The sequence below is a fragment of the Primulina eburnea genome, chromosome 7, assembly GCF_022965805.1.
Source record: "Primulina eburnea isolate SZY01 chromosome 7, ASM2296580v1, whole genome shotgun sequence".
NCBI classification, from domain to species: Eukaryota; Viridiplantae; Streptophyta; class Magnoliopsida; order Lamiales; family Gesneriaceae; genus Primulina; species Primulina eburnea.
In genome coordinates, this window is record NC_133107.1 from 8870451 (window position 1) to 8886186 (window position 15736).

A 15736-nucleotide genomic window follows, 5' to 3' on the forward strand; every position below is an offset into this window, starting at 1 on the left:
GGAAAACTTAGAGAGAAAAGAATATTTGTGAGTGCTTGTGAGTATCCAGAGAAGAGTTACCTCCTTGTGTAGTACCTACAGGGGGTATTTATAGATGAGTAAGATAGGTGACTTGCCCGCAAAGTTCGGGTGGTGGCCACGATTCGGGATGGTGGGCCACGTTATAAAATAGTGGGCTACGTATTAAGTGTTGACCTTGTCATAAAACGTGGGAAGATGGGTTCCGATATTTCCGGAAGACATGACGATGAGGGAGAGACTGAGCCTCTTTCCCGGGCGCTTTCCACCCGGGTGCCCCTGAGGTGTTTCTGGGACCGGGAAGCTTTTACTCCGGATGATGGCTTGCCGAGTAGTTCATTGGGGATTCTTCTGACACTTGAGTGCGTAACTCGCCTGGTATCTGAAGATCCGGGATCCTTCTTTCATACCGGCTCTCTGCATGTAGTCGTAATTTGGGATCTCTTCCCTGCTCTCATCTCGCCCGAGTTCAAGTACCCTCCGGATCGGGAGCTTTACCCGGGCCCGGGTTCCCTTGGGGGCATTACCACTCCCTCCTAAAAAAGTCGGGCTAGAGTCTATCTCGCTGTCCCGATTAGTCATGCTTTGATTCCCAAAGAGATAATCAATCTTGTTCTATAAAAGTATCGGGGGCTTCATGTCTCTCAGAAATGAGATGAAATGCCGGAGTCTCGTGTCTCATGGACTTGAGATAAGATGCCGGGGCCTTGTGCCTCCCGGTCTTTGCAAAAGATGCCAGGGCCTCATATCTCCCGGACTTAGGAATGGTCGAGGTACGGAGCTCCGAGCCAGGTTTGAGAACCCTGAGCTCCTAAATAACCAAGATGCGGAGCCTTGGGCCGGGGAGCATGTCCCAAGACTTGGGAGTAGTCGAGGTGCGGAGCCCCGAGCCAGGTTTGAGAACCCTGGGCTTATAAATAACCAAGGTGCGGAGCCTTGGCCTTCATAAATGGTCGAGGTACGGAGCCCCGAGCCAGGGTACAGATCCCTGGACTTAATAGATAACCAGGGTGCGGAGCCCTGGCCTTCATAAATGGTCGAGGTACGGAGCCCCGAGCCAGGGTACGGATCCCCGGACTTAATAGATAACCAGGGTGCGGAGCCCTGGCCTTCATAAATGGTCGAGGTACGGAGCCCCGAGCCAGGGTATGGATCCCTGGACTTAATAGATAACCAGGGTGCGGAGCCCTGGCCTTCATAAATGGTCGAGGTACGGAGCCCCGAGCCAGGGTACGGATCCCCGGACTTAATAGATAACCAGGGTGCGGAGCCCTGGCCTTCATAAATGGTCGAGGTGCGGAGCCTCGAGTCAGGGTACGGATCCCTGGACTTAATAGATAACCAGGGTGCGGAGCCCTGGCCTTCATAAATGGTCGAGGTGCGGAGCCTCGAGTCAGGGTACGGATCCCTGGACTTAATAGATAACCAGGGTGCGGAGCCCTGCCTTCATAAATGGTCGAGGTACGGAGCCCCGAGCCAGGGTACGGATCCCTGGACTTAATAGATAACCAGGGTGCGGAGCCCTGTCCTTCATAAATGGTCGAGGTACGGAGCCCCGAGCCAGGGTATGGATCCCTGGACTTAAAATAGGATGTTGGGGCCTCATACCTCCCGGACTTTCAAGATTTTGCTTCTCCTGCTATATGAGTTTAAAAACCAAATTACTAACCTGGAAATATTGAATCCAAATTCATTTTCGGTAGAGTGGAACTTCTCTGGTTGAGCTAAATTAGGTGACTAATATAGCTGTATGCTAATGAGTGCATAGAAAATGTTCTTCCATGCCAATCCGAGATAGCTGCTGAGCTTTGAGCCCATATAAAACCCACATAAAATCTGAGTGCCGAGCTGGTCGGACTTGTATGTTTGCCAAGCAGAGTTGGGCTTACTAAGTGCCGAGCGTGAGGTTGGACTTAAGTTCTGAATGGAAACCATATCTACGTCTTGAACTCACTTTCCCACAGACGGCGCCAATGATGTCGACCGGGTAAATTGGGTAGCAGCGGGGTGTGCAATCTGCCAAGTCGGGTGTTTGGATATGTGTGCGATTCGAATGCTCTATTGCGGGTTGCTGATGACCTGGGAAGGCTGAGTTCCCTGTCGCCTGAGGACTAATGTCCGGGGTATTGAGTATTAATCCTGAAATCACAGAACGTTAAGGGGGCGCCGGAAGTTATTCCGGCGTATTCACTCCGACGCTCAAGTCAGTGATGCATGCAAAGGAAAACTTAGAGAGAAAAGAATATTTGTGAGTGCTTGTGAGTATCCAGAGAAGAGTTACCTCCTTGTATAGTACCTACAGGGGGTATTTATAGATGAGTCAGATAGGTGACTTGCCCGCAAAGTTCGGGTGGTGGTCACGATTCGGGATGGTGGGCCACGTTATAAAATAGTGGGCCACGTATTAAGTGTTGACCTTGTCATAGAACGTGGGAAGATGGGTTCCGATATTTCCGGAAGACATGACGATGAGGGAGAGACTGAGCCTCTTTCCCGGGCGCTTTCCACCCGGGTGCCCCTGAGGTGTTTCTGGGACCGGGAAGCTTTTACTCCGGGTGATGGCTTGCCGAGTAGTTCATTGGGGATTCTTCTGACACTTGAGTGCGTAAATCGCCTGGTATCTGAAGATCCGGAATCCTTCTTTCATACCGGCTCTCTGCATGTAGTCGTAATTTGGGATCTCTTCCCTACTCTCATCTCGCCCGAGTTCAAGTACCCTCCGGATCGGGAGCTTTACCCGGGCCCGGGTTCCCTTGGGGGCATCATACACAAAAATTAATTCGATGGCTTAATATGAGTCTCAAAACATAATTTTATATATATATATATATTTCGTAGTATGTGTACATCACTCAATGATACATACATATATATATATATATATATATATATATATATATATATATGTGTGTGTGTGTGTGTGTGTGTGTGTGTGTGTGTGTAACGTGGGATTGTGTGCTTCGGCTGACACATAGAGGTCCCTCAAAGTTGGGTAATAAACGAGCAAATTTCGGTTCAACCAATTAAATTCTTAACCCTAGTTTACCTATTTGGGGAACACTTCGAGAAGAGTACGACATGAGTATGGCCGTTTTATATGTACGTATATACTCTATATGATATCGGATATATATTACTGATGTTGCACTGCATATGGTTAATGGTATCACACCGATACCATTTTTGACTGCCTAAAGAATCAAAATTCGAAAAAATAGACCAACTTACGTAGCGAGTTCGATATTATTCCTTGTTATATAAGATAAGAGAATTTCTTGATCAATTAACATTGCTTTTGTTAACTCTTTTAATACATAAAATTGACTATGTATTTATGTTCTTGATCTTGAGGTGACACAATTGTCTGTATTTTGTAAACATCCAAATCCATTTTTTTTTTACAATTCGGACATGATCATAAATTCATAATTCATATTTCTTCCCCTCTTTCACACAGACACACACTTGAAACTCTATTTAAACGGCCCATTTCTTACTCCCATGCAATTGTCTTCATCACCTTCAATTCACACTTTTTTCTCTGATAAAACTAATCATGTCCATGGGTTCCTTATCTGTTTCTCCATAACCTATCTCAAAACACTTATCATTATCTAATTTACTTATTGAGAATTCAGGGGTTTTCTTTAAAACGTTGAAAATTATTCTAGTAAAAGATTAAGAAAAATTCCGTAAATCGACCAAACCCGGTAAAATATTTAACTGATCACAATGTCTAGCAGAAGATCACGTTCAAGGCAGTCGGGAGCTACCAGGATAAGTGACGATCAGATGGCCGATCTGGTCTACAAACTGCAACAGCTTTTACCTGAGATACGCCATCGGCGATCCGACAAGGTCTGTAACTGTTAATTCTTTCATGCTATACTTATTTCAACACTTCACTTGATATTAGTTTATATCCCATATTTCATTCGTTTAGAATTTAACTAGAACCAAAAAAAAAAAAATTATATGTAGTTTTTCAATGTTCTTTTTGAAACTTACAAATTTTTTATTTTCGGACTAAAAAATAATGCAAATTAAATGAAAATATAATTTTCTGTATTCAGTGAACTTTGTGTTTTCATGCATGAGCAATTTGTATTATTTTATTTTTTGTATGGTCTTTCGTTTTCTTCTGAGGTGATATGTATCGGATCTTGCGGCTCATGCATTCCCACAAGCCAACAAAACTCATTCAATTCACGTTATTATTTTGTCTTTGTGGGGCTCTAATGTTTTTCAATTTCCTTCAATTATTAATTTTCATTTAATATGTTATGTTACATGAAATATTACAAAAACACATATAATTTTACAAATGGGGTCTGGATTTACACGCATGAACTTATTGATAAGTAATTAAAATTTGAATTTATATGTTTCATTCGCATGAAAATAAATGTGTACGTGCAGGTTTCAGCTGCAAAGATATTGCAGGAGACATGTAACTACATTAGGAACTTGCACCGAGAGGTGGATAATCTGAGCGGTCGATTAGCCGAGCTCTTGGAGTCGACGGACGGGGAGAGTGCCGAAGCAGCCGTGATAAGGAGCTTGCTAGTGTGATATTGTGTTAACTACTATGTATCTATATGTTTAGACATGCTTGTACTTTATGCTTCGTATGTTGTCTAGGGTTTGGTCACCATATTTGGCCAACTTAGGGCTTTTGGCTCCATATTTTGTAACATAGCATGCATGGACTTTGTTGCATGCCTTTTGTTAATTAGTCGTTTTTATATTTGAAAATTTAAGGGTTTTTCTCCTTTAAGTTTCAAGTATCCTAATTTTGAAATAGTTTATATTACGTACTAATGATTATTATATATGAAGCATTTATATAAAAAATAATTATCTTATTGTCCATGTTCATGATCAGTACTTGAGTACAAGCCAAAAAGATTTTGATCTCGTGTAGGAAAATACTTAAATTTATTAATACTAAGAATTTCAGTTGGACGATGTTCTTGAAATAATGTTAATTGTTTTACACACGAGTAACAAATGTATGCCATAATATTATAGATTATTGATTTTGATATGAGTATTGCATTTGGAGCTGAGTGAAAGATTAGGATTTAGTGAATGAATTTGAAAAATGATTTCAATTGATTCAACACGGGATTTATCAACAACAACCAAATAACAAAAGTTATGGATTTCAAATATATTATAAATGAATTTATTTTTATGAAATTGAAATATTTAGCTCTCTAATTAAGTTGGGTCCATTCAAATGAAGTGAATTTAAAGCATATTTGTTTCTCAAACATATATAAACAAGTAGATGTGCAGCTTATGCATGGATATTTCAATTCATACACAAGAAATTAATTAGGTCAATACATTAAAACTTTTTTGAAATATTGAGTCGAGTTATGACTTCAACCACAAAACTACATATATAACTTGTGGCACACTATCTTTTTTATCCAAAACAAGGAAAAAGAGCGACATCAAACTACTGCTAAATGAAGAATGAAATTAGACTAAAACACCTCAAGGTCTGATTAACCAAGCTGAATTGAGGCTATTGGTCTTACTTGCGGAGTTGCGGTAATTTGAGATAATAAAACTCGAAAATAAAGAATAAACTGGACACCGAGATTTACGTGGAAAACTCCTAAAAATTATTAGGGTAAAAACCACGGGCAAAATGAAAATAATTCCACTATAATATTTTGTGGTGTACAACTCACTCACTGTATTTGTAAAAAGAACACACACTATCTTAATACAGGAGAACAAACACATCACAAATATTGTAGAACTAAACACTCAAATGCTTATAAGATAAGAGAAAACTCGAAGAAGAGATAATTTCAAAATGAAGAGGGGAGCTCTATAAACTTGTCCGTGTGAAAACGCTTTTTATACGCGTCTTCCGTCTCAATTATAGTGAAATATGACAACCCACATTTTTGTTTCCGTTTTCAAATTCTTCAGCCCCATTGAATGCTTCCATCATACAGGAAATGCATGTGTCAATAAATGCATTTCCTGTAATTGCCGACAGAGGCTATCCCGTTCTTGTTTTTATTCTCGTGAATTCGAATCATGGGAAAAAATTGGAAGAACCATATTCCACCCTTGTTACAGAAACAACTACAAAAATGTGTCTTATAGCCATGTACATATGGTCATGGATTCGAGTCACCGGATTATTTTCAAGAAAATTCGACCCTTTGTCTCTCCTTGCATAGTTAGACAGAAATGCATCCGAGAAGAACAATAATGTAGTGGAAGCAGAAAAGGTCTCTGAAATAACAATTACACAGAAACACCGAAAGAACAGCAGTCTTGCACGAATCGCAATGCAAGCAAAAATCGTAACTGTTGCCGACCCGATTCAGACAGTCTATGTCGTAGGAAGCGTTGCCTGTTTGTGGTATTACCCACGTCGTCTTATTTTTTCTCACGTATCCACAACTTCAGGGTGGGTGGGTTGCAACAACCGACCTGGATGATATTGCATGAAAAGAACACAAGAATGAGGACTCATTCGTGAGTAAAATAAGTTCTTGATTATTTATAAGGGGATTCCAACTACACGAACGAAGTTAAATACGAAATGTGAGTAAAAAAATCATGTTGCGTGTACGATGAGGGAGAAACTTCCTTCGTATACCTAAATAATGAAACATTTGATTCAATGTTGAAATAAAATTACCTCAATGGGATGCTCCCATGTATTCTCATTATAAAGACGTGTTCTACAAACATTTTTTTCGACCGTACAATTCTTGAACCTAATCATACGTCAAGTCTCCAAATAATATTGATTCTCCGATTCCCCTCCTAGACATTGTCTTTTTCTGTCATGAATGTTAAAATCCCCGTCAGGCATAGCACTGCAACTAGCATCATGCACAGCAGTGCTAAATAAATAACTTCATAATCATGTTTTTCCATTTTGCGATTATCGATCCCATCAAAATAGAGGATCGGGATCCATATCCTTCTCCCAAATTCGAATCACAGGAATTGATCTCCGCATGTACACAGTCCAAACTTTTGGGAATTGACGGCTTGGATGATGATGATTGTGGAGCATATGATTCCTATGGTGTTGATTATGATGGTTGCATGGATGTTGCAGCTTACCATAAGGGGAGCATTGGGTGTTCTAGTTTGCTTACGGTCTTTGAGCTAAGCTGATTTAAAAAGAACAAGAGAAGGAATAATTTCAAAAACATAGAGTGAGTTCATGAATACATGGTTGCTTATTGGAATAAAATGGTTGTTTTGTTTACAAAGATTAAACAGAAATACTTTCGTTTATTCATTTAGATTTAGTACTACGCAGAGCAAACAAAGACTAAGAAAAGAGTGCTGGATAAGTAACTTCAAAAATGCAAAAATGGAGACTCCCCAGCAACAAGAAAAGCGCACAGATACTCAGGAAGGTATACATAATCACATAAACTAATGATCCCGTCAGAATCACTGTACACAGAATTTTAACACGACTAAGAGCAAGTTAAGTTACTAAGAAATATGACTACATCAATTATTTTTTAGAGAAATTAAATGATCGGTATTTGAAAGATAAGATTCAAAAACAAACACTCTCTTTTATTCTTTTACATTAATATAATTTGAAAACCAAACCGAGATAACTTTCATCATGAACATAGCTGTGAAATATACGTGCATCCTGATATCATGACCAAATCAGTCCATATGGACATCAAGCAATTCAAGAATTCACACCAAATCATCAACGAAGAGCTAAGAGATTGGCCCTCGGGCGACCGCCACAATCGGAAGTAGTTGAGCAGATTGGCGTCGAAATCGCGAAGATTATTGTCACTACTTCGGGATGCCAACTAGTAGTTAATTGCATGCAATTACAAGTTCGATTTCATCCAAGAATTAATGCAATATTTTGAAACATCTACTAATTTAAAATGCGGAAATATTTTTTTATAAAGCTCGAATAAATTTCATGCATGCATACTTAAAAATATCATTTAAAAATAATCATAAGAAATTATCAAAAAAAATATAACGGAGCAAAACGAGTAAAATCCTAACATCAAACAGTAAAATAAGACAGCGTATAAAATGTTCATATCGTCTCAAATCGTAAATCATAAATGTGCGGAAAACATAAGGCCCTCAGGCCGTGTCATCCACCAGGTCCGCCGACTCAGAGTACAGCACCTCCAGTCCCCTCAACATCGAATTCATCTGCATCACACACGCCTAGTGAGTTTACAGATTCAACACACCTGTATCATAAGTAACAAGTACATATACATGGCATACATCAGTGAAAAATAACATACTAAACATACCTTTCATTACTTTAAAAGCGTAACATAAACGTGTCGTGAAAAATCACGACGTGTCAAAACAACTCATCGTTAATCATCATTCATCATTTATCATTTCTATTGGTGAATTCAGTTCATTAGATGTGACTAACGTACATCATCATTTACGATGGATCCATCATACATAGAACCGCGGTACACGGCTGTCGGACATCAGTGACAGGATTACCTATCCTTTGTGCCTATGCCTCATCATCATCATCATTTACATATACGTCTTATGCATTTACATATATTTTGATAGCCACAACTAATTATCATCATTCAAAACATCATCATTTTCATCACTTATAAAAATCATGCACGTATGCAATCTTTTTTAAATCCAAGCATTCAACGTGTAACGTCTACTCGTTTTAAAATGCGGAAAATTATATATATATATATATATATATATATATATATATATATATATTTATTTATTTATAAAGGCTCTCATTTTTTAAAATAAACATTTAAATGAATCGCATGCATGCAATCCTATATAAAATCATCTTTAAAAAAAATTATCATAAACAATTACCAATGAAAATATAACGGAGTAAAGAAGTGAGTAAAACCCTAACATACAACAGTAACATAGAAACAGTGTATAAAATCCTCATATCCTCTTCAAAACGTAAAATCATATAAGTGCGGAAAAATCATAGGTCATCGGGTCGTGTCGCCCACCAGGTCCGCTGACTCATAGTCCAGCACCTCCAGTCTCCTCAAAATCTAGCTCACACGCCTAGTGAGTCTAAAGACTCAACACACTTGTACCAGGAATAACATTTATATATATGTAGCACACAACATTGAAAAATAGCATAATGAACATACATTTCATGTCTGCAGTAACATCGTATACATAATCGTGTCCTATCAAAACATGGTAAAATCATAGCATGTATAATCGTATCAGCATATACGTGTTAAATTTCTTAATTTGAATTTCGTTCATTAGCTGTGACTTTTGTATCAACATGTTAGTCAATGGATCCATCTACGTGTAACTGTGGTACCCGGCTACTACAAGAAAAAACCAAATCAACAACGCACATACGACAACGGTTCTTACTAAAATCATTGTCGTATGCTTTTTAACAACAGTTTTAGTGAAAATCGTTGTAGTATGTGCGTTTTTAAGCAAAAACAACGGTTTTTACAAAACCGTTGTCTTTTGGGGGCAACCGTTGTCTTTTTGGGGGTCAAATACAACGGTTTTTAGGGTCAATGACAACGGTTCTATAAAACCGTTATCGAACCGTTGTCTTTTTAACAACGGTTCTATAAAACGGGTACCACAGTTACTCTTTTTAATTTCGTATTAGGGTAAATTTTTTCGTTTTAAGTTTTGGTAAATTTTTAAGTTTTAGTTAACTTTATGTTTATGAATATTGTTAGCATAGTCAAATTGTAAGTTTGTTTAGATTTATTAAATTATTAAAAGTAATTTTTTTTATTTTACTGAAAATATTAGTGACGGAAATCATGAAGAAACCGTCCCGTACCGTCGCTAATTTTAGCGACGGGTTTATGCAAAAGCGACGATTTATTAATCCACTAATTTTATTTGTGACGGTAACCGTCGCAAATTTTAGCTACAACATCGATGAAAAACCTTTGTTTTTGAGCGAATCATTTAACCACATGTACTTTAACAACGGTTTTTCAGGACAAACGACAACGATTTTTCACCGTTGTCGTAGGCCTTTTTTTGTAGTGGGCGGCGACGATCATCAGCGACAGCATTACTCGCCCACTGAGTCCTGTCCTTACATGTCATCGTATCATCGTGTTATTCACAACTAAATCTTTTTCTTCAAAATGTGTCATCATATTCATCACTTAAATAAAAACATGTATATACGTAATTTTTCCTTTAAACCAAACATACACCGTATTTATCATAATTGCGTAGAAATCGAAAACATGATGCATAAAAATTTAAAATATCATAAATTTGTGCTTAGGGCGCTGCCATGACCAAAATCTCACCCCGGGTGTAAAATGACCATTTTGTCCCTAGAAACCCCAAAAATTATAGTTTAAACCTAAACCTCTAAAATTGACCCGAAGCTTATCAAACTCGTTAAAATGTCCCAAAAAAATTTTAAAAACGTTCCTAGACGTAAACGCGAGCCAAATTTTATAACTTAACCGATTCATTTTAAAATTTGGACCGGGGTCCCGGTTTTAACCCGAAGTAACCCGAAATTTAACCAAAACTTTCCCAAATTTTTATCACACCTTAAAAACACCACAATGCTCCTAAATTAATGCCACCAGTCCCCTAACCCACGGCTGTAAATTTCAGAACATAACAAAATACTTTGCCCCTTCTCGTTTGCACTCTATTTCCCTATCTTCCCAAAGAAACTCACGTCCCTACCTACTCCGACTGCACCAGCCCTGAACTAGCCTATCATGGACCTATACCAGACCCTTAGGGACCTACCAGAACCAAGCCAACAACCCCATACACAAGAGGAACCGCGTTCACACGCTAGCAATGTCAAGGGTGCCACTCTCGGCCTTCCTCCTTCACGCGACCGATCTGTACCAGGGATGGTACCAGAAGCCCACAGGCCTTTCCTCAGCCACGACTCAAACTCCATATGGTCTGGTTCAGGCCTCGGATCGTCCCTCAAGCCATCGACTCCACCCTTGTCTCTCGATCTGCACCAACCGAGCCCTTCCTCGCCACAACTCCCGATCTACAACTCAAACCCATTAAGTCTCGGCTCTAGCACCACAACTCCTATCTCATGAAAAGTGTCAGTCCCCTAGCAACGAAACTACATCAGCCCTTTGCAACAAATCAGAAGAACGTGAGCAACGAATGCAATAATCACATGAAATCGAAAAATCTTACACACACTCGTTTCGATCGAGAGTTTGGATGCATGAACACCAACATCAGTAAATATTACGTGTATGATGCATAAAGAATACTACAATGCGTGCCTTATGATGTTTGGAGAGTAAGAATGATGTGAGGGAACCCGGATGAATTTTCCCTTGCAAAACAAGAGATCACCGAAGCCTTCAGCTGCTGATATCTGAAACCGAGGGTGAGGGATTCTGAATGGGGGTGTCGGCTATGCAAAAATAATTAGGTTTAGGTTAATGTCTTATTATATAATAATTAAATGGTTAATCAAACAATTAATGGCCTTGATATGATAATTAAGGGTTTGAAAAGGGTTTTAAGCCCAACAAGCTTCAAAGTAGGCCCATTGAGTTCAAACGCACTCCCGAAAAATATTTCGTGTTGGAAAGATTTTGAAAATATTAGCCGAAACCTAAAAACATCTCCCGATTCGATAAAATTTTTGTACAGTTTAAAATAAAATCTTGCATGTAAAAATACCCAATAAAATCTCACTTTTTGAAAAATACGCTTAAAAACATCATAAATTAATTAATAAAAATTAATCATTAATAAATAATTTTTCCTGAAAATTTCCCGGTCTCCATTCCTCAATCGAGCATGAAATGCATCTAGAAACCCTAATGCATGAACTTTAAAAATTTCATTAATTAAATTCTATCATGCATGAATTATGCATAAAATGCATAAAAATAATTAAACACATAATTTAGAATCAAATCCTAGATTGCATGCATTCAGGCTACGTGATTTAAATTCATGGACCTTACACAACATATATTTTCATAAAATCTTAAAACCTGTGATCATGATGCATAAACATTTTAAATATGGTAAAATTGTGCTTAAGGCGCTGCCAGGACCAAAATCTCACCTCGGCCTGGAAACCAAAAATTTACCATTTTACCCAATGGACCTCTAAAATTTGACCCGAAGCTTATCAAACCCTTAAAATATCCCAAAACATATTTTTAAGCATTCCTTAGACGTAAACTCGAGCCCGTTACAAAACTTAATCGATTCGTTTTAAAACTTGGGTCGGAGTTCAGGTTTTAGTCCGAATCAAACCGAAACTTAACCAAAATTTTCCCAACTTAAATCTTGACTTAAACCTAGATGATCAGCCTATAAACAACCCATTCCAAACCACTTATGACCCACAGAACAAGCCCAAAGATTAATTAAGATATCCAGCGTATGCACACAATTTTCACAGCTTGAACGATTTTACGATAAAAACCATATCTCTCTCATTGATTTTCAGAGAATTACGAATTTTCTATCGAATCAAAGATAACACATAGTGCTACAAATCATATTTTGAACACATTTATAGAAAACCAACCTATAAGTCACAGAATTCTAAATAACCGAGGGTGGTGGGTTTTGTGACACAGAAATTTTACAGTTTGCGCGGTTTTACGAAAAATAAATCATATCTCCCTCGTTTCTTATCAGAAAATTATGAATTTGCTGTCGAATCGAAGGTAACACAGAGTTCTATAAATCTATGTTGAACACATTATCAGAAAACCAATGTATAAGTCGCAAAATTTGAAATAAAGAAGGTCATGTGTTCTGTGACACAGAAATTTCGTAGCTTGTGCGGCTTTACGATAAAAATCATATCGCCCTCATTTCTTATCAAAATATTACGAATTTACTATCGAATCGAGGAATATACAAAGCATATGTTGAAAATATTTCCAGAAAACCAATGTATAAGTCGAAAAATTTGAAATAACAGAAGGCAATGGGTTTTGTGACACAGAAATTCCGACCGAAGACTCAAGATATCGATCGACCCTCTCCTATAACCCACAAAACTTAGACTCCAGCCTATTTCCCTTAAATATTCAGACCCCTCGTGACAGTAGCCCGCAGCCCCCTTGCCGCAATTCAAAACAAACATGAGTTGGTTGAAAAAAAATGTAGGGGTGTCAATCGGGTGGGTTGGGTCGGGTTTCGGGTCAACCCGCGGAATTTTTTTTATTTTTTTTTCAACCCGAACCCAACCCGAACCCGAAGCAACCCGAAAACCCCCAACCTGAACACGAACCCGTATAACCCGACTCAACCCGTCTAACCCGCCTAACCCGAATTTTATAAATTTTTTTAAAAAAATTTAATAAAAAAAATTCAAAAAAATAAAAATAATAATAATATTTTAATTTAAACACATAATAACAAAATTTTCGATTTAAATTTGAAAGTTTAAACGTAAAAAATTAAAAATATATTTACTAAATCAAATAAAAAAATGTTAAAAAAATAAAAATATGCAAAATAAATATTAAATGATGAAAATTTATAATATAAATATACAATAAATTTTGTTCAAACATACAATATATAAAAATATAGGTAATATCTTCAAAAAAAAAAGTTCGTGGGTCAACCCGCGACCCAACCCGACCCAACCCGAAACCCGCCTAACATGGCACTAACCCGAAGCCACCCAACCAGAACCCAACCCGAACCCGAAAATCCCCAACCCGAACCTGATTTTTTTCGTGTTGGGTCGTGTCGGGTTGACGGGTCGTGTCGCATTTTGACACCCCTAAAAAAATGCAAGGATTTGAACAAAAACCGAACATTACCATGTTATATGCTGGATAGAGAATTTCTTATGCAAATAACACATATATCAGCAAGTATCTAGCATGTATGACACAGAAATAAAAGTACATGGCGTGCCTTGATGTATGTTACGCAAGAACGTCGAAGAAACGAGCGTCAAGGAAGCGCTGGAAGAATTTTCTTGAAAGAAATGTGCTTGGCCGAGAGTTGCAGCAATGGAGCTGCTGAAAACCGAATGAAAAATGTTGGTGGAGGGGAAGGTGTCGGCTGGTGAAAGGTAAATAGGTTTAGTGGGTGCTTAGGTAATATTAAATAGTTAATTTGCAAGGTAACGAGCCCTAATTTGACATTAAAGATTTTAAAAAGAGTTTTAAGCCTAATAAGATTAAAAGTAGGCTCATTAAGTCCAAACACTCTCCCGAAAAATATTTCGTGTTGGTAAGTTTTTGAAATTATTGCCCGAGTCCTCAAAAATTCCCCAAATCGATAAAATTTACGTACCGGTTAAAAATATACTATGGCGGGTAAAAATAATCAACAAAGCTCATTTCTTGAAAAATACATTTAAAATACCTTATATTAATTAATAAAATAATTATTCAATAAAAATATTTTTCCTGAATATCCCCGGTCTCCGTCCCTCGTTCGAGCGCGAAATACATCTTAAAATCCTAATGCATGAAACTTTAAATAAACCATGAATTAAAACACAAATTAATTAAATAAACATGAATTTAATGCATTAAAATAATTTAATAAAATACAAAAGAAATTTAATAACTTGCATGTATGTGGTTTACGTGGACCTTCAAATTTTCTGGATGTTGCATATTTAGTTGATAATTCAAGCAATACATCGTTGATCGATAAGAAATTGTAGAAGCAGGGCATGAATTACGTACTAAAAATATTTTATATGTGCAATTTCTTTCGAATGGCTATATATCTTTTCGGATGATCAAGATCATAATTCATGCTCATATGCATTAATGATTCAAATGTACTCAACGATGAGGTTTTTTCTTAATCGAATAATATGAAATTTGGTTTCTAAATTTTTCTCCAAAATTGTTGACCAAGTTTTGCCAACCTCGATATTAATTTTAAGTAAATACAATATTAAACTATTGTAAACTTATAAAATAATCAAGTTTATATATGTATAATCTTAGAGTTATTTTTTAAAATAATAATCAATTGAAAAAAAAATATTCATAGAGATATATTGTTTGTGGTATCACGTATTTAGGAAAAAAAATCGTAAAGAAACAAACATACAAATTTTAAAATTTGAACTTTCTTGCAAACCGAAAAACTTACATATCTCATGTTTCATTCCCAATCCTATCCACATCCACTCCATATTTAGTTTATTCTATCCTAATCAATCTCACCTTATCTTAATTTGATTATCTTATCACTAACTCATAATCCTAATATGTATCAAAGTCTTTAGAATCCGAGTCCGAATGAACAACCTAAAGATATAAATACTTGTCAAACTCTCGACAACAATAAGCACGAACAAATTTATATTTCCTCCGGGATCCAAGAAAGTAACAGTTTTTTCTTCATAATCAGTTCCAATTCTCGTCTACTAAGTTGTGGTTCTCCAAAAACCAAATTAAATTTCTTGTTGGTCTAATATTTTCTTCTTCTTCGAAGGTCGAATATGGATGACACAGTCCAAGAGATAGTCTTTGTTGCACCGAGAGTCGAAGAGGACGATGTGGTCATCACCCGTGACTCTCAGTTTCATGTGGATTTCAACTTTTCTTGCGACTTTCTCGTACGCCGTTACTATTATAATTTGTGTCTCGGAGAGACCTTTCAACCTAATGTAATGAGCAAATCAGTCCGTTTGGATTTCAGACAACTCATGAACTCCGAATATTCACGCGGAAAGATCAATCAAGAA

The 15736-nt window shown here is 37.3% G+C and overlaps 1 protein-coding gene across 1 annotated transcript; it reads left to right on the forward strand.

The window, feature by feature from the left end:
- The first annotated feature begins 3550 nt into the window (after positions 1 to 3550).
- Positions 3551 to 4767, forward strand: LOC140836114 (transcription factor PRE6-like). The gene is made up of 2 exons (XM_073201522.1): positions 3551 to 3876; positions 4438 to 4767. Exons 1-2 carry the CDS (start codon positions 3751 to 3753, stop codon positions 4588 to 4590), a joined length of 279 nt encoding a protein of 92 aa, XP_073057623.1. The 5' UTR covers positions 3551 to 3750; the 3' UTR covers positions 4591 to 4767.
- The last annotated feature ends 10969 nt before the right edge of the window (positions 4768 to 15736 follow it).